The 20,196-nt window shown below is 40.7% G+C and overlaps 1 protein-coding gene and 1 non-coding gene across 4 annotated transcripts; both read right to left on the bottom strand.

Annotated features, from left to right (window-relative positions):
* Positions 1–1,066: 1,066 nt before the first annotated feature.
* RWDD4 (RWD domain containing 4) lies at positions 1,067–20,176 on the bottom strand. 3 transcript variants are annotated; one of them, XM_010377916.1, is made up of 8 exons: positions 19,893–20,176; positions 16,859–16,939; positions 11,930–12,039; positions 11,696–11,843; positions 10,218–10,335; positions 7,306–7,355; positions 7,170–7,172; positions 1,067–2,900 (listed from the first exon to the last, which is right to left on the bottom strand). In XM_010377916.1, exons 1-8 carry the CDS (start codon positions 19,914–19,916, stop codon positions 2,868–2,870), a joined length of 567 nt encoding a protein of 188 aa, XP_010376218.1. In that variant the 5' UTR covers positions 19,917–20,176; the 3' UTR covers positions 1,067–2,867. The 3 variants fall into 3 exon arrangements, with proteins under 3 accessions (XP_010376218.1, XP_030774751.1, XP_010376220.1); XM_030918891.1 differs by having other exon boundaries at positions 11,930–12,035; positions 19,893–20,164; XM_010377918.1 differs by lacking the exon at positions 7,170–7,172.
* LOC115896087 lies at positions 14,262–14,366 on the bottom strand. The gene has a single exon (XR_004056069.1). It is a non-coding gene; the product is annotated as a U6 spliceosomal RNA (small nuclear RNA).
* Positions 20,177–20,196: the final 20 nt, after the last annotated feature.

Genomic DNA, 20,196 nt, shown 5'->3' with positions numbered 1-20,196 from the left:
CTCCCACTCCCCTAAGATTTTTGTGGCAGGCTCTCACGCTTTGCTTTTATGTATTGTGATTTCTGACTGTGAGGGCACACTCCATAAACTCTTTATGGGGCAGCTGCTTGGTGGTCTGGGTTCAAGTTGAGTTCTGAAAGAACACAGCAGATGTGTGTTCATTTCTCACCATTACCTAGAGCCCCTAGTGATTTGGTTCTACTTTCAACTAAAACATTGGCTTGAGGGTTTCTGTTTTAAAATCACACATGGGGGAGGAATTTGGGCTGAAATCCCAGTGTGAGGTAACCTGGGGGCACAAACTGTCAGGAGTGTGTGTATATACACTTACATATGTGTATATATATGTATATACTTGTATTTTACTCTTCCATTCAGAACCACAGTTCAAGACAGAAATGTCCTCAGGGCTCGCACTGAAGGATGGGCCTCAGTTTTACAGATGTTTCAGGGGTGTGACTCCCTAACCTAGGCTGATCCTGGCCTTCATCTCGTGTCTTCTGGACCCTTGAAACTGAAAACTAAAGCTGTCCTTAACCTCCAGGTTCCAACTTTCACTGAATTTTTTAGCCTCTAGGCATTCGTTATTGTCTGTGAGCTCATTTGAAAAGTATTTTTTAGGCCGGGCGGTGGCTCACGCCTGTAATCCCAGCACTTTGGGAGGCCAAGGTGGGCGGATCACAAGGTCAGGAGATCGAGACCATCCTGGCTAACACGGTGAAACCCCGTCTCTACTAAAAATACAAAAAAATTAGCCAGGCGCAGTGGCGGGCGCCTATAGTCCCAGCTACTCGGCAGGCTGAGGCAGGAGAATGGCGTGAACCCGGGAGGCGGAGCTTGTAGTGAGCTGAGATAGCGCCACTGCACTCTAGCCTGGGCAACAGAGAGACTCTGTCTCAAAAAACAAAAAAACAAAAAAACAACAACAAAAAAAAACACATTTTTTAATCCAACATTTTGAATAGTTTCTAGTAGGAGGGTACATCTTGCACCATAAGGCCATGCAGATTTATAAAATCAACAATTCTCTCTGAAGTGATGTGAAATAACATGTGAAGATAAATCACTGTGTATAATTCAGACTTTATTGCTTATTAATTATGTCACTCCACAACATTTTAAGTAAACAGACATTGAGAAAATATACTGGGAGTGTTAAACAGATGACGGCAATATTGATGAGGCTGTTCAAGTGTTTTACATAAGGTAATAAGAGGCACCACCATCACCATCACTCCTAGAAATTTGTACATTTCATATAAAAAGAGTAAAAATATTTCACTGGCATGTAAGTAGCATCATTCTCTGTAATCTATGAGCCATAATAAGCCTGAACAATTTCAGTCTCCTCAGAGCAAAACAAAGTATTTTATTCCACCAGCAGATGTTTCTTCCAAAACAAAAGACAAACCAATACAACGACAAATACTGCCCACACACAACCCTGAAACATAAGTTGCCATATTCCAGTGGTCCTGAATTTTAACGTTTTGCTCTATATTAATTCAATAAATAAAATGTGAAACAGTTTTTGAAAATGAGATTAACTCCTTTGCTGTCATTATACTTACCCTATAATTCAAACTATTTAGCTGAAGTCAGTTAATGAGTGAAAACTGCGGACACAGCTCAAACTACTCTTAACTTCTTTAAACGTTTATTGTTCTATCAAAACTCAGACCCAAGCTGCACAGGTGTAACTTGAGGCACTAACAAGCTCCCTACCAGACATAACAGTTTTATGTGTTCTTAAAGCTGGGCGCATATACAAAATCACTGTACAAACACATAAACATCAGAAACTTTTCCTGGTACAAGTAGACCAATAGTTTCCTCTATTATTATTATTTTTAAATCAAGCACGTGTAACAGTTCAGCATATAAAAGACTCCCATGTACATGATTAAAAAGATGCTCAGGTTGAGAAATACATTTGAATACTTGAAAAGACACTCCAAAAAAGAAACAAGACTTGAAATGTGGTTTTATGTTGAACCATTTAGGAGACCTCAGTTATCCAACAACTAAAAGCACGCAACAGCAGATAAATAGGATTTTATTAAAATCAATGTCTCCAACAATACAAAAATTAAACATTAAGGCATCTTTTACTCCCATCCTGGTATATGCAAGAGAAATGTTTTAAAGAAGGGCCAGTATTTCTTACTGAAATGCTTTCTAGTGTATTTGGCAGATTTGCTTTTATATTCTCCTATTCTGCATATCACTCAAAGCACTCATGATCAAACATCTTGAACCAAATCAAGAGAAAAGTATAAACAGATATTAAGTTATTATAGGGAAGCAGTTGACCTTTCAAAAATTAAAAGAAACTACAGAAAGTATCATGTATAAAGTTCTAATACCAGCATTTAAATTTCTCTGAAGCAATTTATGGTTCAGTAATTAAGCAAAAGAAGAGATGAAGGCTTAAAGATGAGAAGCCTATTAATATGGATTGCACCATGGAGTAACTGTTACACTGAGTACTCTGCTCCACTGGGATGACAGTTTGAAAAGGGCTTCATTCTCCTTTAAGAAAATAGCGCATCCACCAGGATAAGATCATATAAATTAACACTGATTCTTATTCCCCACGCCTGTTCATTTACGAAGCTCAAGAGGCTTCATAAAGTATACTAAACATTAACATTTTCACCTTTTATTAAGGCAAGTTTGTGAAAATAATTTAATACAACCAGATCTCTTCATGAACTTTCAACTTACAACCTTTTTAATGTAAGAAACATATAAAAAATTGTTTTATAAAAAGCCACCTCAATACCAGAAAATAGTAATGAAAGATTTTGAACCCAGTTTTACTTTTTAAAGAATGCTCTCTCCTTGTCTCAAATTCCAAGTGCTACTCACTCATCATCCTTAGAGCCAGTTTTGCTTAACTATAAAAAAAAGAGAGAATATAGTCAACAAGTTTAAGTGATGTTTTCTGAGTTCATTATTTCCATGGAGTATCAAAATTAAACTATAGGCAACAAGGTTCAAGTAACTTAAATCACCTGTAGCTTTTATCACATGTAGCTACTTTTCAACTTCAAGCTCAGCTACTTCAAACAGGTTTCAAAATGTAACCTCGACAAAAATCTAAACTCAACAGAAAGAGGTGGTGGGTAGGTGAGTGGACACTCTTGAAGCTTTCTAGGGAATAAACTGGAACCAAGAATACACCAATAGAAGCACCATCTATAAAAATGAATGACATTCTTCAAGTTCTTGTTTTCTATCACACATTCTTTTTTAAATTTTCTAAAAATAATTTTAAATTGTGGTCAAATAAAAAAATACGTAACATAAGATTTACCATCTTAACCAGACAATAAATTCTTACGGTTTTGAAAATATAAAAGTCTTATTTTTGCATTGCAGTTTTTTTTCTAAGAAAAATCTTTGGCAGGGGTTGGCAAATTTGGGGTAAAGGGGGGCAGATAAAATACAAAGACGATTCTGATCAGACTAGTGCTCCAGCTACTGAGAAAGGCCACTGCACCTGACAAGAACGCTAGAGGGTGTGGGAAGTTGTGAAAAGCAGAAACTACTAAAGGTGCTGGTTCTCAAATATTTCGGCGCCTGAGGACCTCTTCCCATTCTTAAAATTTTAAAACTTTTTGTAGAGAGGGAGTCTCACCAAGTTTCCCAGATGGTCTTGAACTCCTGGGCTCAAGCAATCCTCCTGCTTAGGCCACCCAAAGTGCTGGGATTACAGGCGTGAGCCACCACGCCCCACCCCAAATCTCTTTATTATCAAGCTCAGTGGAAGACAGCTGGCTTTTCACAAATATGCTTCAACAGTAAATCAGGTATAATGGAAGACAGCTAACAACACAGTAGCAGTACTAAGAACAACCTGGGTTAATATGCACATCCTCAACCTACTAATTGAGAAAATTCTGGTAAACATAAGAAAATACAAGCACATGTTCTCTTAGTGCTTTAAGAGTATTAGTGATGGCATCATCAAATGTCATGTAGCTTCTGGAAAACGCCAGAGAAGTTTCATAAGAAAATGGGTTAAGGCCAGGCGTGGTGGCTCACACCTGTAATCCCAGCACTTTGGGAGGCTGAGATGGGCGGATCACTTGAGGTCAGGAGTTCGAGACCAGCCTGGCCAATAGGGTGAAACCCCATCTCTACTAAAAATACAAAAATTAGCCGGGTATGGTGGTGCATGCACATAGTCCCAGGCTGAGGTAGAAGAATTGCTTGAACCTGGGAGGTGGAGGTTGCAGTGAGCTGAAATTGCGCTACTGAACTCCAGCTTGGGTGACAGAGCAAGACTGCATCTCAAAAAAAAAAAAAAAAAAAAAAAAAAAAAAAAAAAAAAAAAAAAAGGGTTAAGGGGCACACATCATCTTAGTATTATGATGCAGATAGTGTTGACCTTGCCTACCCCGAGACAGTCCCTCAGGGACATCCCAGGGGTCTAAAGCCCACAGTTGGAAACTACTGGCTTAGCATAATAGATTCAGAGACCAAATTATGTCTAAGTGGTAACCTCCTTAAAAATATCTTCTTTCGGGCTGGGCATGGTGGCTCATGCCTGTAATCCCAGCACTTTGGGAGGCCGAGGCAGGTGGATCACCTGAGGTCAGGAGTTCCAAGACCAGCCTGGCCAACATGGTGAAACCCCATCTCTACTAAAAAATACCAAAATTAGCGGGGCGTGGTGGCAAGCGCCTGTAATTCCAGCTACTTGGGAGGCTGAGACAGGAGAATCACTTGAACCTGGGAGGTGGAGGTTGCAGTGAGCTGAGATTGCGCCACTGCACTGCAGCCTGGGTAACAAGTGCGAAACTGTCTCAAAAACAAACAAACAAGAAAAACAACAAAAAACTTCTTTTATCTCCCAAGATTACTGGATAATTTGAATTTTACTCTTTGTAACAAATTGGAGTTCTATTTATATTAACAGGGACTCTTAAAAATAAAAACTTCTGGAGCTAGGGAAGGAGGAGCACTATCAACACCTTTAGATCAGATTCTTTTTCTTCTCACTTTCGGCTTAGAGCTGCACTAAGAGAGGCAACATTTTGACTAAGAAAATTACTCATTCTGGAGCACAGTATATTTGGAGGAAAGAATGAATTTAGCTGGTTAGGCTTTATGTTGGCACACGTAGGACACATGAGTAGCCATCGAGCATCAGTGAAGAAGGGCCTGGGAAAATGAGAGAACGCCAGAGGCTTCACTCATACAGCTGTCTTATATAGGGGAGGAAGAAATACTGCGTTTCTTCCAATTGTAAGTTAGGGCCCCACTCCCAGGAAATAATTTTGTATTAGCTACTGGGAGCACTAAGATTATTTTAAAGTTTCAATAGAAAATGCATTCCATGGAACAAACTGCTGGCTTTCACATAAAGTTTAAGAAAATGGCCAGGGCTGGGTACCGTGGCTCATACCTATAATACTAACACTTTGGGAGGCAGAGGCGAGGGGGATCACTTGAGGCCATGAGTTTGAGACCACCCTGGTCTACATGGCGAAAGCCCATCTCTATTAAAAACACAAAAATTAGCCAGGTATGGTGGTGCATGCCTGTAGTCCCAGCTACTTGGGAGGCTGTGGCACGAAAATTGCTTGAACCCAGGAGCAGAGGGTGCAGTAAGTTGAGATTAAGCCATTGCACTCCAGCCTGGGTGACAGAACAAGACTCAACTTCAAAAAAAAAAAAAAAAAAAAAAAAGCCAGGAGCAGTGGCTCATGCCAGTAACCCCAGCACTTTGGGAGGCCAAGGTGGGATGATCACTTGAGCCCAGGAGTTCAGAACCAGCAGCCTGGGCAACAAAGTGAGACCCTGTCTCTAGTAAAAATAAAAAAGTTGGGTACTGTGGCCCCCGCTACATGTGATGCTGAGGTGAGAGGATCGCCTAATCTGGGGAGGTCAAGGCTGCACTGAGCCATGTTCACGCCACTACACTCCAGCTTGGGCAACAGAACCAGACCTTGTCTTCAAAAACAAAACAATAACAAAAAACCCAAAACAAAACAAAAAGGTTTAAGAACACACTGCTTGTAAATTGCCTGTGTTTGTGGGTCCTCACTAAAATCCTAGTCTTTAACTACCCTTGCATCACATTAAACACTTCTCACAGTAGTTGTGGCACTAAATGGAATGCAAAATTTATTTCATTAAGTCCTACAAAGAGAATTAATTTACTGTGTTAAAAATTAGTTTAACGTATTTGAAACTACAGCTAATACAAGAAAAATTTGAGACGTGTAGGCAGATAAATTCAAAATGAAAGCAAACAATGTTAAACAAAAACAGAAAATTGTTCTTGGTATGATGAACAACTACGTTTAAGATCTGTCCTTAATAAAACCCACAAAAACTGGGGCCAGGTGTGGTGGCTGACGCCTGTAATCCCAGCACTTTGTGAGGCTGAGGTAGAAGGATCACCTGAGCCCAGGAGGTCAAGACCAGCCTGGGCAACATATCTGTCTCTGCAAATAACGAAAAAAAATTAGCCGGGCATGGTGGCACATGCCTTTGATCCCAGCTAGTCAGGAGGCTGAGGATCACTTAAGCCTGGGAGGTCAAGGCTGCAGTGAGCTGTGATCATGCCACCAGCTAGCCCGGGTGATAGGGCAAGACCCTGTCTCAAAAACAAAAAACTTAAAAGTAATTTCTACTAAGAAAGTAAAACATTCTTTTCTATATCTGGTTTTCTTCAGTTTCCATGTATTGTTGATAACTTGGAGTCATATTTAAGAATCTGCAGTATTTTTTCTTGAGATGGAGTCTCACTCTGTCACCCAGGCTGGAGTGCAGAGGCACGATCTCAGCTTACTGCAACCTCCATCTCCTGTGTTCAAGCGAATTCTCTTGCCTCAGCCTCCTGAGTAGTTGGGACTACAGTTGTGTGCCACCATGCTCAGCTAATTTTTGTAGGGTTTCACCATGTTGGCCAGGCTAGTCTTGAACTCCTGACCTCAGCTGATCCAACCACCTTGACCTCCCAAAGTGCTGGGATTACAGGTGTGAGCCACTGTGCCCTAAGCATCTGCATTCTTAAGATGTACTTACATAGTCATACTATATTGTAGTTGTAACTTCTGCAAATTTTCCATTATTAAAAAAAAAAAAAAAAGAATCTAAAATTGAGAGTGTAGGGAAGAGAAGAATGTAAAAGGTATTTCAAAAATACTTACATGCTGAATGTAAAAAAGAAACAGACATCCCAGTAAATTTCAAAGGTTGTGAAGGGGAAAACAAAAAATGAGAATTTCATTATTTGCTGGTAATAATCATAACAAGTTCAAAGACTAGAATATAAATGTTATATACCTTCACAACATCAACCCAGTTCCAGCCTCGAGGAAGTTCTCCTTTGTGATCTAGAAGACAAAAAATAGTAACTTTATTTCTAAGACCAACCAGCTAGCTTTAAATTAATATTCTAAATAATATGTAATAATATAAGATTTTATATACTATTATTCACGAATAGGTTAAAAATTTAAATGACATATTACTAAGTTGGAAAAAGAGTTTATCATTATGAATCGATACTGTTCTCCTGGGAATACTTGCAAAATATTTTAGGTATACTCCTTTTTTACATTTATGGTATTGCTATCCAAGACAAAACCTGGTATCAAGGAAAAAATACGGAGATGCGTTGGTAATGCCAGAAGAGCAGTTAATCCATTTATTAGTTTCATGCATTTGGATGAAGCTACTGCTTTATATAAGGTCACTGTTTATTTAAGTAAGAAGTTGTATTGCTCTGTTTAATAAATTAGTGTTTCATACCCAGAAGCTAGGCTTAAGACAGGAGGACTCACAAATATATGTTTGGCTTGGCTTCAAGACTAAGAGGAGGGCTGGCTAACTTATGTATTAGTTGCTATGCTCTGATAAAATATTCATTATTTAACATTCTTTAAAAAGGGCTTTAATCTGTTGGGATTGCTTGGAAACTAGCTTATAATTCATTCATGTACAAAGTGCTTTTATTCCTTTAACAGAATATTCAAACTTAAAGAATAGTTTAACAAATACTATCTAAAAATTCTTGAATTTAAAATGGCTTGATTTCCTTTATGCTTGATGTATAACACACACGTCTCAACTTTATGAAACCTTCAAAACTTACACTCAAAATAAGTACATTATATGAATTTTCCAGCTAGGGAAAAAGAAATTAACCCATGATACTTACAGGAGAGAAGCAATATTATTGGAGCTCAATTTTAGATGCTATTGGTTCTTTTCTCTTTTATGCCAAGAAGAATCGTATCCCACTGGTTACTGGTTATAGGGGGCACATCCCAGTTTTGGTTAACTAAAACTTAGCCACAGTGCCATGGTTGTCCCATTAAAATTTTATTTAGAATGAAAGCTCCAAGTCACAAACTCCTATACTGTCATTATAGGAGGGCAATGGCTTTAGGTGGGCATCATCAAAGAGATGAAGGTAGGGAGATATTAATGAACCAGAGTGATCACAGATCATCATGTACGAAGGCAATAGTACCTCACTGACATAGACGCTACAACATTCAAAGAGAGATAAACCAAACTTTTGACAACAGACTGTAATGGCTAACAACTTACTGTTTCAGTTGTCTTTATACTTTAATGCTGCTCTGACATTAGGTAGAATGAATTCCTACTTTTTTTTATTTCACAAACCATTACCATTTCAAAAATGTATTTTGGGGACAAACACAGAGTTGCTATTTGCCATAGACAGACATTAAATAGAACATAAATCACAGAAAACCTGCCATTCCATTGCAAAAGAAAGGGCATTTAAAAGGCCCTCACCAGGCCGGACGCAGTGGCTCAAGCCTGTAATCCCAGCACTTTGGGAGGCCGAGGCGGGCAGATCACGAGGTCAGGAGATTGAGATCAGCCTGGCCAATATGGTGAAACCCCATCTCTACAAAAAATACAAAAATTAGCCAGGTGTGGTGGCACATGCCTGTAGTCTCAGCTACTCAGGAGGCTGAGGCAGGACAATTGCCTGAACCCAGGAGGTGGCAGTTGCGGTGAGCCGAGATCCGGCCACTGCACTCCAGCCTGGGTGATAGAGCGAGACTCTGTCTCAAAAAAAAAAAAAAGGCCCTCACCAAAATAAAAGGATCTGTTCTTCTCAAGAGAAACTTTTAACCTCACATAGTAGCACACACATAGATACAAATGACAATGTCCTCATTTGCCCGGTGAAAAAGTTTACAGACTGTTAATCAATTTGCAAGTTTTCAGGTTAAATAAAGAAAAGCAATCAAATATTACTGTTGGTATGAGCTGGAGTTTATAATCTTCTTCTAAAGAATTCTTGTTTAGAACATATGAGAATTCTGTTCTCAAATATTATTGTTGTATAAATAAGTTAACTACAGGCAAAAATGTTAAATTATTTATCACACTAACACCTAATGGTATACCAGTATTCATTTCAAATGAAAGCTGTATTTCAAAAAATTTTTAATAACACACAGCTAATAAAGAGGTAAACACAATCCCAAACATGTTAGAACTCCAGGTAGAACATGTTTTTGTAGACTATGTGAATGTTCCTCAACCTCTAGACTCATTTATACTTTGCCACTCAGTTACCTTTTTTTTCAAATGGCGACCTCTTGTGATGAAGTAGTAGTAAAGGTTTTCTTTTTTTTTTTTTTTTGAGACAGAGTTTTGCTGTTGTTGCCCAGCCTAAAGTGCAGTGGCACCATCTCGGCTTGCTGCAACGGCTGCCTCCTGGGTTCAAGCGATCCTCCTGCCTCAGCCTCCCGAAATATTTTCAAGATACATATGTGACCCAAAAGTTCACTGGCCCAAATGCTCCAAGAAAGAGTAGAGAATTAATCTAGATATATCCACCAGATCACAGTAAAAAGCAATCCATTTATCTGGGTTATAAAAGAAAAAGAACAGCTGGGTGTGGTGGCTCACACTTGTAATCCCAGGACTTTGGGAGGCAGAGGCAGGCAGATCACCTGAGGTCAGGAGTTCAAGAGCAGCCTGGCCAATATGGTGAAACCCCGTCTCTACTAAAAATACAAAAATTAGCCGGGTGTGGTGGCCTGTGCCTGTAGTCCCAGCTACTCAGGAGGCTGAGGCAGGAGAACTGCTTGAACCTGGGAGATGGAGGTTGCAGTGAGCTGAGATCATGCCACTGCACTCCAGCCTGGGCGACAGAGAAAGACTCAGTCTAAAAAAAAAAAAAGAGAAAAGAAACACACACAAACCTGTTTTGTCTGCCAGCTTACGCTTCTGGGCTTTTGAAAGTTGTTCTTTTTTGTCTTTTTTCTTACTTGATGGGGCTGTATTAGGAGTTTCAATTGAGATGATATTGCTTATCGATGTCTAAAAAAAGAAACAATTATCAGCCTCATACCTTACAACTTGTGTTACACTAAATACAGCTACACCCTGAAGTGGGTTGATAATTTTTACACTTATGAAATAAAAGAATCCTGTATTAGTATGATTAATTTTTAAAATCAGGTGCCCTTAACACATTATTGGTTTCACTCTTTTAAAAGTTCAGATCAAAGGACGTCATATTAGTTCAATTGTTATAACCAACATCTTGGGAAGGAGGATCTGATTATCAGCATTATGTTAAAGATCTGAGGTTGTAAGGTAGTTTTACAATTCAATTAACTTGCTATTATTTGGAAATTCAATTAAAACCTTTTTTTTTCTTTACAGAGCTATTTCTCAGTGTGAATATTTGACAGTTTAAACATGTCTTTAGAAAAATCACATGTGCCTACCTAGAACATCCTGGTTTCCAGAAGAAAAAATTTAAGACATTTGGATTAATGCAGTCAGGGTATATGATAGCTAAAATTTAAAACACTTACTAGGTCTAAGCACTGCTGCAAATGTTTTCCACATACCACACACTTGATCCTCACCACAATCTTAGGAGGTAGATACTACATAACCCCCATTTTACAGATGAGGAACTGAGCACAGAAAGATTAAGAAACTTGCCCAAAGTCACAGAGTTGGTAAGTGGTGCAGTGATGTGAACCCAGGCAGTCTAGCCCAGAGTCCATGATCTTAGCTACCACCCTCCACTGCTCCTCCAGTTGCCTCTTGGGGTTCTGTGCCCTGTTGGGAATGTGAAAGCCAAAACCACTCAAACAGAAAACAGGCCTTGCTGCCAAAAGCTTACCACTGGGGGTTCACAAGACAACACTAAATTATACTGAACCACTCAAAGTCTTTTAGTGCATGACGTGGTGTAAAGGGGTCTCATACACAGTTGTTTAAGGCCATGAAAGAAATATTTCCTAAAACTATTCTAGAAATAATAATAAAACAATTTTTTCTATTCAATAAAGTTTCCACATGCTGCAACACCTACAAATTGAACTGTGGCAAGACTACTTACAACAAAACAAGCCTCATGGAGAAAGCAATTTCATACTTATTTTAGCACTGCCTAAGAGATCCCTTAGCTGTCTAAGCTTTATGAAGAGATTAAACAAATACTGGTCTTTGATAAAGGATAAAAATCTAGAGAATATCATATCATTTTCTAGGTTAAATAGAAAAAATCTGAAATTCATTGTTCTTATTTAACTCAGGGGTAACTCTCACTTTAACCAAGTCTTCTTCCAATTCTGAATATATATTAACTAGTACAAATTTATTACTAACAGCAAAACGAAAACAACAAAAGAATCTGGCAAAAAAATAATCACACACTCACTGCAGAGTTAATGGGATTGTGATCCTCCATGAACTGCTCTTTATTGTCTTTGGCATATTCAAACAAGGTATAGGTCATCGCGGTTCCCAGATTAGCTTCCACTGCTTCCTGCAGCTTGGCTAATATACTCTGCTTTACAGCAGACGATCTACAATGCACAGCAAAAAAACCTTGCTGAGAGAAAAGTGTAACAGAGCGTGAAATGAAAAGCAGTAAAAACAAGACACTACTCACATGGTGTTGTTAAAAAAAGCGTTCATAGATAGAATTGGAGGTGTCTGGGGATATGTTTCTGTCCAGGAAATCTCTATTAAGAAGGCTTTGGGATCACCATTTTCACCTATCTGAAGAGAAGGGGAAATCTTAGGCTTGTATAAAGTGATAAAAAGACAGAAAACTAAATTATAATCTTCAAAAGGGTGAATTCTTTCCAATACTCATGCTCAGATCAGAAATGTAATATTCTGAAAAGTACAGGGACACAGGCTAGGAACGAGCAGGGGTGAAAGGAGTCACAGGACAGTCTGAATTTAATTTAGTCCTAGCGTGCCTTCATAGGTTCAGTTTATGCCCATGTCCTGTCCCTAACCAGCCTACCAGCTTTTCTAGTACCACGCCTCCATCTTAGGGAGTTTTTAGTGTTTTCACCCGTTTTCTGAGGATGAAAGTAAGACATCAACTTATCCGTGGGATACAGAAAGAGAGTGGACAAAAGCAATTCACAAACTCGACACACCTCATCTTTGTTTTAAGTTATCCAACTGCTAAATCCCAAGAGGCACAACCCCAAGAGGTGTAAGAAAATGAAATTTAAAACTGAGAGAAAGAAGGAAAAGGCAAAGGATAAGGGAAAGGAATGCCTTCAGCTGATAACAATTTCTGAATAAAGACACTCTTCTTTTGCTCTGCCAACTTTTTATTTAAACATTTTTAATCTTAAAGAAAAATTGAAATAGTATAATGAACACTCACTGACACTGATCTCATTCACCAAATACTTTTTGCCCCATTTACTTTATCCATCCCCCTTTCCACCATAGCATCAACTCCTCCTCTCCCAATGTGATTTTTTCCCCCTTTGGTTTTTGCTGAAACATTTAACAGTAATGAAATTTCCTCAATATTTGAGTAAAGTATCTTAAGAAAAGGACAATCTTCTTCATAACCACAAGATCATTATTACACCCAAGAAATTCAACATTGGTACAAAAATACTACCTAATGCATAAACTATATTAAAAACTACCCAATCATATCTAAAGTGTCCTTTAATAGGCATCATCCCAATCCACAAATCCATAATCCATTGAGGGATCATGGATTGCACTGGGTTGCTCTGCCTCTTTATTCTGCTTTAATTTAGAACAGTCTCCAGCCTTCTCCCCTGCTTTTTTTTTTTTTTTTTGAGATAGGGTCTCACTCAATTGCCCAGGCTGGGGTGCAGTGGCATGATCACAGCGGTTGCAGTGAGCTGAGACTGTGCCACTGCACTCCAGCCCAGGCGACAGAGCAAGAGTCTGTGGCAAAAGTGAAAAAATAAAAAAAGAAATCAGCTGGGTATGGTGGCTCAAGCCCGTAGTCTCAGCACTTTGGGAGGCTGAGGTGGGCGGATCACCTGAGCTCAAGAGATCGAGACCATCCTGGCCAACACAGTGAAACCCCGTCTCTACTGAAAACGTAAAAATTAGCCAGGCGTGGTGGCAGCGCCTGTAGTCCCAGCTACTCGGGAGGCTGAGGCAGGAGAATCGCTTGAACCCAGGAGGTGGAGGTTGCAGTGAGCTGAGATCGCACCACTGCACTACGGCCTGGCGACAGAGCAAGACTCCATCTCAAAAAAAAAAAAACAACACAAAAACCTCCCACCCCAGTCACTCAAGTAGCTGGCATGTGCCCCATACCAGACTAATTTTAAAAAACTTTCGGTAGAGATAAGGTCTCCCTATGTTGCCCGGGCTGGTCTCGAACTCCTGAGCTCAAGTGATCTTCCTGCCTCAGCCTCCCAAAGTGCTAGGATTATAGGCATGAGCCACTGTGCCTGGCTTCCCCTGCCTTTTAAACCAAAAATAATACAGGCTAGTTTTCTTATATAATGTCCCCAGATCTGAACTCATTCAAATTAAACATTTTTGGTAAGAAAACTATAGAGGTGATGTGGCATCTTCCCATAGCATCATATGAGGAGGCACACAAGATCTTCCAGAATCATCATTAGTGACGCTAAGATTGATCACATGGTTACAGTGATCTTCTCCAGATCTCTTCAACGTAAACCCTTTCATTTTGTAATTAAGGAATAATCTCGCTGGGTGAGGTGGCTCATGTCTGTAATCCCAGCTCTTTGGGAAGCTGAGGCGGGAGGATTACTTGAGGCCTAGAGTTAGAGACCAGCCTGGGCAACATAGCAGGACCTGTTCCTATTAAAAAAAAAATCATCATCATCTGTGGGGCAACTCTACAGTTGTTCCTCAACAACCTTTCACCCAAAGGCTTTAGCCTTCATTAACAGTCCTCAATGGTAACTGAATCAACTATCATACTGGTGGTTGCAAAATGGTGATTTTCTAGTAAAACTATGGAATGATACATGAATCAACATCTCATCCTTGCACAGGGCTATGCTAATCTCGTCTGTATTGTTATTAAAATAAATGTAGGGATCTACTGATAGACCTGGATAAGGATTATCTCCATAATAGATGTCATTGGTTTATGTTTATGTTTTAAACATAGATGATAAAAAGTGATAAAAGTTACCTGCTTCATGCAATCACTACATCCTTTCTCATGGTGCATTTAGGAATAAATTATCACATGCCTCACACTGTGCTGGGTACTGAAGATACAAAGATAGAGACAAGGCCATTCCTATCTTCAAGACAGATATTTATATAACTTACAAAACTGCAATATGAATAATAATTCCAAAGTAACAAAACAAAGTATGAAGAAATGGGGAATGGCTAATTCTGATTCAAAGTCAGAGCAGACACAGGAGACATGGCCCAAATATTAATGTGTCACAGAGGAGGCCTGAGCTAGGCCTTAAAGGAGAGGCAGGGGCATAATGGACCTGAGGTGAGGGAAAGATTAAACAGTGTGTGCAAAAGCACAGTACTAGAAAAAAATATATGGGGGAAAAATCTAACAACCCATTATGTCTAAGGCATGAGAGTGGTGGGGGAAGTTTGGAGAGACAGAAACAAACAGAAGGATTTGGAGTGTCATGTGAAAAAATTTAGTCCTCATTTTATAGGCAAGAGGAACCCATGGAGAAACTTTTTTTTTTTTTTTTTTGAGATGGAGTCTCGCTGTCACCCAGGCTGGAGTGCAGTGGCCGGATCTCAGCTCACTGCAAGCTCCGCCTCCCAGGTTCACGCCATTCTCCTGCCTCAGCCTCCCAAGTAGCTGGGACTACAGGCGCCCGCCACCTCGCCCGGCTAGTTTTTTGTATTTTTTAGTAGAGACGGGGCTTCACCATGTTAGCCAGGATGGTCTCGATCTCCTGACCTCGTGATCCACCCGTCTCGGCCTCCCAAAGTGCTGGGATTACAGGCTTGAGCCACCGCGCCCGGCCGGGAGGAACATTTTTGAACAAGAGAATGGGATGACAAATGTTTCAGACAGCCAGCTAGTACGGTTGGAGGACTAATGGTGGAGTATAAGGGGGAAGCTAAAGAAAGTACTAAATCAAGGAAGTCAACTAGAAGGCTACCAGACTATTCTGTGCAAGAACTGAGTAGTGTGACTTAGGACACAGGCAGAACTTTACCCCTGACCCTTTGACTATCAACACGCTGTCTCCTAATCTCATGTCTCATTCCTCTTAAATCCATGCTATGGGTCACATCAGTGTCTGTCTGATAGTACATATAAATGTCCTGCAGCATTCTGCACAGTGTGCTCTAAATCACTGCCATGGTGAATGAGACATTTAGGAAAGTATAGGGAAATTCTCAACCTCCCATTTGCTAAGGAGAGAGTAGCAACTGGATTCAAACAGAAGGGCCTAGGACTTAGATCCACTGTGAACTTGAGACATTTGAGGTCCCTGGTCATTATATACTTGGAGATGGTGTAAGGACTGTTAAGCTTGAAAGGGAATTGAGAACAGAAACTTATTTTCTGTGACGGTCATCCATCGATCCTGCATAAGGATCATTTCTCATAGTTTAAATTGTGACATGTTAATAATAACTGTGAATCTTTTCCAAAAACTTTCCCATTTCGCTACTTATAATCATTTGCTTTTTTTTGCGTCCCACTCTGTCGCCCAGACTGGCGTACAGCGGCACAATCTCTGCTCACTGGAACCTCCGCCTCCCGGGTTCAAGCAATTCTCCTGCCTCGGCCTCCCAAGTAGCTGGGACTACAGGTGTGCACCATCATGCCTGGCTAATTTTTGTATTTTTAGTAGAGACAGGGTTTCACCATGTTGGCCAGGCTGGTCTTGAACTCCTGACTTCAGGTGATCCACCCGCCTCAGCCTCTCAAAGTTCTCGGATTCAAGGTGTGGGCCACTGTGCCCCGCCTACTTATAATCATTTGAATAAAAGGTTTATATGACTTATTTACAAAATAAAATACTGTTACTATTTTTTTTTTTTTTTTGAGACAGAGTCTCACTCTGTCACAGTGGCGTGATCTCGGCTCATTGCAAGCTCTGCCTTCCAGGTTCACGCTATTCTCCTGCCTCAGCCTCCCGAGTAGCTGGGACTATAGGCACGGGCCACCATGCCCGGCTAATTTTTTGTATTTTTAGTACAGATGGGGTTTCACCATGTCGGCCAGGCTGGTCTTGATCTCCTGACCTTGTGATCCACCCACCTCGGCCTCCCAAAGTGCTGGGATTACAGGCGTGAGCCACCGCGCCCAGCCCTACTGTTACTATTTTATGTTAAAGATAAGATCACATAATTTTTAAGGTTTTCTCCGTTTCTAACAGCTTATGATTCTGGTACAATAAAAACAAGTTTATCCTGGTTTTTTAAAAGTTTCTGAACTAAGTTTTCAAATGTTAAAAATGACTGATGTTTCCATTTAAATGCTATAGAAAATACAGACATAATAAATTTAAACAAGTTTAAAAAACAAAATAAGCATTTTTAGCCACTTTTAGTCTTTTCTAGCAAAGTTCTAAATGCTCTTACTCATGCCATGTCTTACCCTATATTGAAAAGAAACTGGACTTAATTCCCGGAAACTTTCATCTCCTTCGTAAATAGAGCGTAATGCTTCTAGTTCCATCTGAAATAAAGAACTGAATGAGTTTTGTTTAGTGGCATAAATGAATTAGAAATAGAGGGTCTTTACTTTCTCATTCAAGCCCACTCAACTATGTAAATCTTGACTAACTTACATACCTTAGGTACTTACCACACAGGTGCATGCAGCAACACATGACAAAATTACTACCAATGATACTTTCAAACTCTGTGTCAGGCACTGCTAAGCACTGTACAATGTATTATCGCACTGACTTCTCACATCAACCCTGTCAAGAGGCTCCTATTATTTTCTCCTTCCTACGGAGGCAAGAAGTCTCCGCTTAAAGCCACTCCAGAGCAAGTGCTCTCAGCACCCTGCTGAAGAGGAACCTGGGTGGAAACAGCATTAAACCTGAAGATAAGAACTATGAAAAACAATACTTTCCCATTATTTACACACATTTCTTTTATATGTAATCCTTCCCACAGTGATACAAAGCTTTAAAAAAACACCTAAGGGCAAGAAAAATAACTTGAAGAAAAAAGCTGACAAGTATCTCCCCGAGATGAGACAGGACTGTCAGAGAAAATGTAACTAGTAATCCTTGCTTGGACATAGTTCTTAGAACATTTTGCTATTACAACTGAGAAGTTCATCACTGTGATCACTGACGAATACCTGAGAAAATAAGTAAAGAAAGACCACACTTGGGTACACGTTTGAGTTTTTCAAAAAGATGCAAGTCATGAGTTCTACAAACTAAAGATGGTGAAAGTGGGCTTGATCTACAGCCAAAATTTTAGAAAAGAAATTATTGGATGGGCGTGGTGGCTCATGCCTGCAATCCCAACACTTTGGGAGGCCGAGGCGGGCGGATCACTTGAGGTCAGGAATTCGAGGTCAGCCTGGCCAACATGGTGAAACCCCATCTCTACTAAAAATACAAAAATTAGCTGGGCGTGGTGATGGGCACCTATAGTCCCAGGTACTCAGGAGGCTGAGGCAGGAGAATTGCTTGAACCCGGGAGGTGGAGGTTGCAGTGAGCCGAGATCAGGCCACTGCAATCCAACCTGGGCTGCAGAGCGAGACTCTGTCTCAAAAACAGCAATAACAACAGCAAAAAGAAATTATTGAAGAAATAGTGTGTGAGGAACTGGGAGTAGTTCCTAAGACCTAGCAAGCATATGAAAAACAAGATATACCCTTCTTAGAAAGGGAAACTTGATTGGCACGATGAAGAAAGGCATAAAACACCGACTATACAGATTTCAGCCAGGCTCCACAGGTTTCTCTTGCTACCTTTACAGAAAAAAAAACAAACAAACAAAAAAAAAAAAAAACAGAAATTCAAGCTGGATTCAAGAATAACTAAGATTAGATTAGAACAAAAACGTTACTCAAGATACAGTACTACTCCCGTCCCTAATCCTTTCCCATATTTTAATTAATGACTTGGACAGGTACAAAAATAGAAGGCAAGTTTATTAAATTTGTAGATGACAATTTGTTGGGATGGTGAATAATGCTGATGGCAGAATGAGAACCCAAAAAGTCTTTGAAAAGCAAGCTAATGATGAAATTTAGCAGGTTAAGTAGAACTTGTATTAACACTTAGCTACCTAAATATAGAAATTGAAGATGAAAGACAAATTGCTTGGTATAAAGCACTTAAAAGATTTTAGTTGACAGTAAATTTAACTAGACAAAACAGCATGATGCCACAATTTTGAAACAGGACATTTAAAAGATTAAAATCTGTCCACAGACATGTGATTCCAGGATAGTGAAGAAATGAACAAAGAATGGATATGTGAAGACAAGCGAAAAGGAACCACTTCATCTGAGAAGAGGTCTGAGAAACTGGGCAGGAAACTATCTGCAAAGATCAGAACATCGATCATCTGAAAGAAGAATGAAATTTTCCTGTTAAACTGGAGATTCCTGGGCCCACCACAGAAATTCTGATTCAGTAGGTCTGGGGTGGAGTGCAGGCATCTGTTTTCCAGCAACCATCTAAATGGTTCTAAGGTAGGGGACTATGGTCAAACTCTTGAGAAATATTACACTGTATGTTCTTTGCTTTGCAGGGAGACAAAGCTATTAATACATTCACTTAGAAATTTACCTGGCAAGAATATTTTAGAAGAGATTCAGATATCAACTAGCTAACTAGTTGGACTTTGGGTTCTCTAAAGGTTAACTTCCAATCCAGAGATTCAATTACATTTATCATGTAAAAGTGGTAAGTTTCAAGCATTATACTCTAAATTAACAGTGAACTTATCTACCACCCAGTAAAAACTGGTTTCTAGTCCCGATTCTACCACTTACTTACCGTGCAGCCCTGCGGCTATCATTTACCTACCTATCAAAGTTAGAAGGTTCCCCTACAGACGGCCTGTGGCACCCACTCCCAACTCTAATATCGCATGATTCAATGTCAAAATGGCATCTCACCAGGAAATATCTGAGCATAAACCGTAAGTTCAGGTGGTACATGAATGCTCAAAACAGACAGACAGGTAAAAGATCTCCCCAAACAATATGGACAGAAGCATCACTAATGTCATTTTCTTCCATGAGAAATGTAACTAACTCAATTAGCCCTCTACTAGCCAAGAGATTTAAAAAGGTGACCAGACTAAAATTTAAAGGTGATCAGCCTAACTCAGTAAACAGGCACTGAACACATGGGATTCAAGGAGAGCCAAGAGCACTGGATCGTGTACCAAGGACGCTCATCCCTGTTATTAAGGAAACCGAGACTCCAGGATTTGCAAACATGAAAAATGAGGGGGGACGAGAGGCAGAGGCGGACTCCTGATCATTCACGCGCGCTTGGGTGGGACCCTGGGGAACTCGGGGCACCCCGGCCGGCTCCGAGGGCGCAGGGCACGTGCCGGGCAGCCCGTCCGGGCACCAGGTCTCACCGGTGCCCGGGGCTGCGCGCCGCGCCCGCGCCGGGAGAGGGCCCTGAGCCGGGTGGCTCACCTCCTGGTCCTCGTTGGCACTCATCGCGCCGGTCGCGGGGCGCCTCCTGAGCGGACGGCTCTCCCAACAACGAAGAGACAGCGCGGGCAGCGGCCCAGAGGCCGGGCGTCCCCCTTTGACGCCTCGGTTGTGGCGGCGGCACAGTCTTCGCACTGGCAGACGCCAATCGCGTGCGCCCCGGGTCTCGGCAGCGCCCAGCCGCCGGCGGTGGGCTGTGGGGTCGGAGCAGGAGCCGCGGCTGGTGGGGCCTGGGAAGTGCAGCGTCTTCCTGACGCTCGGAGGAGCGGCGTCAAGTTCCGGGACA

Source organism: Rhinopithecus roxellana, chromosome 2, assembly GCF_007565055.1.
Source record: "Rhinopithecus roxellana isolate Shanxi Qingling chromosome 2, ASM756505v1, whole genome shotgun sequence".
In the NCBI taxonomy this organism is placed as follows: domain Eukaryota; kingdom Metazoa; phylum Chordata; class Mammalia; order Primates; family Cercopithecidae; genus Rhinopithecus; species Rhinopithecus roxellana.
The sequence above is the reverse complement of the archived record's forward strand: the minus strand, read 5'-3'. Positions and strand labels throughout refer to the sequence as shown.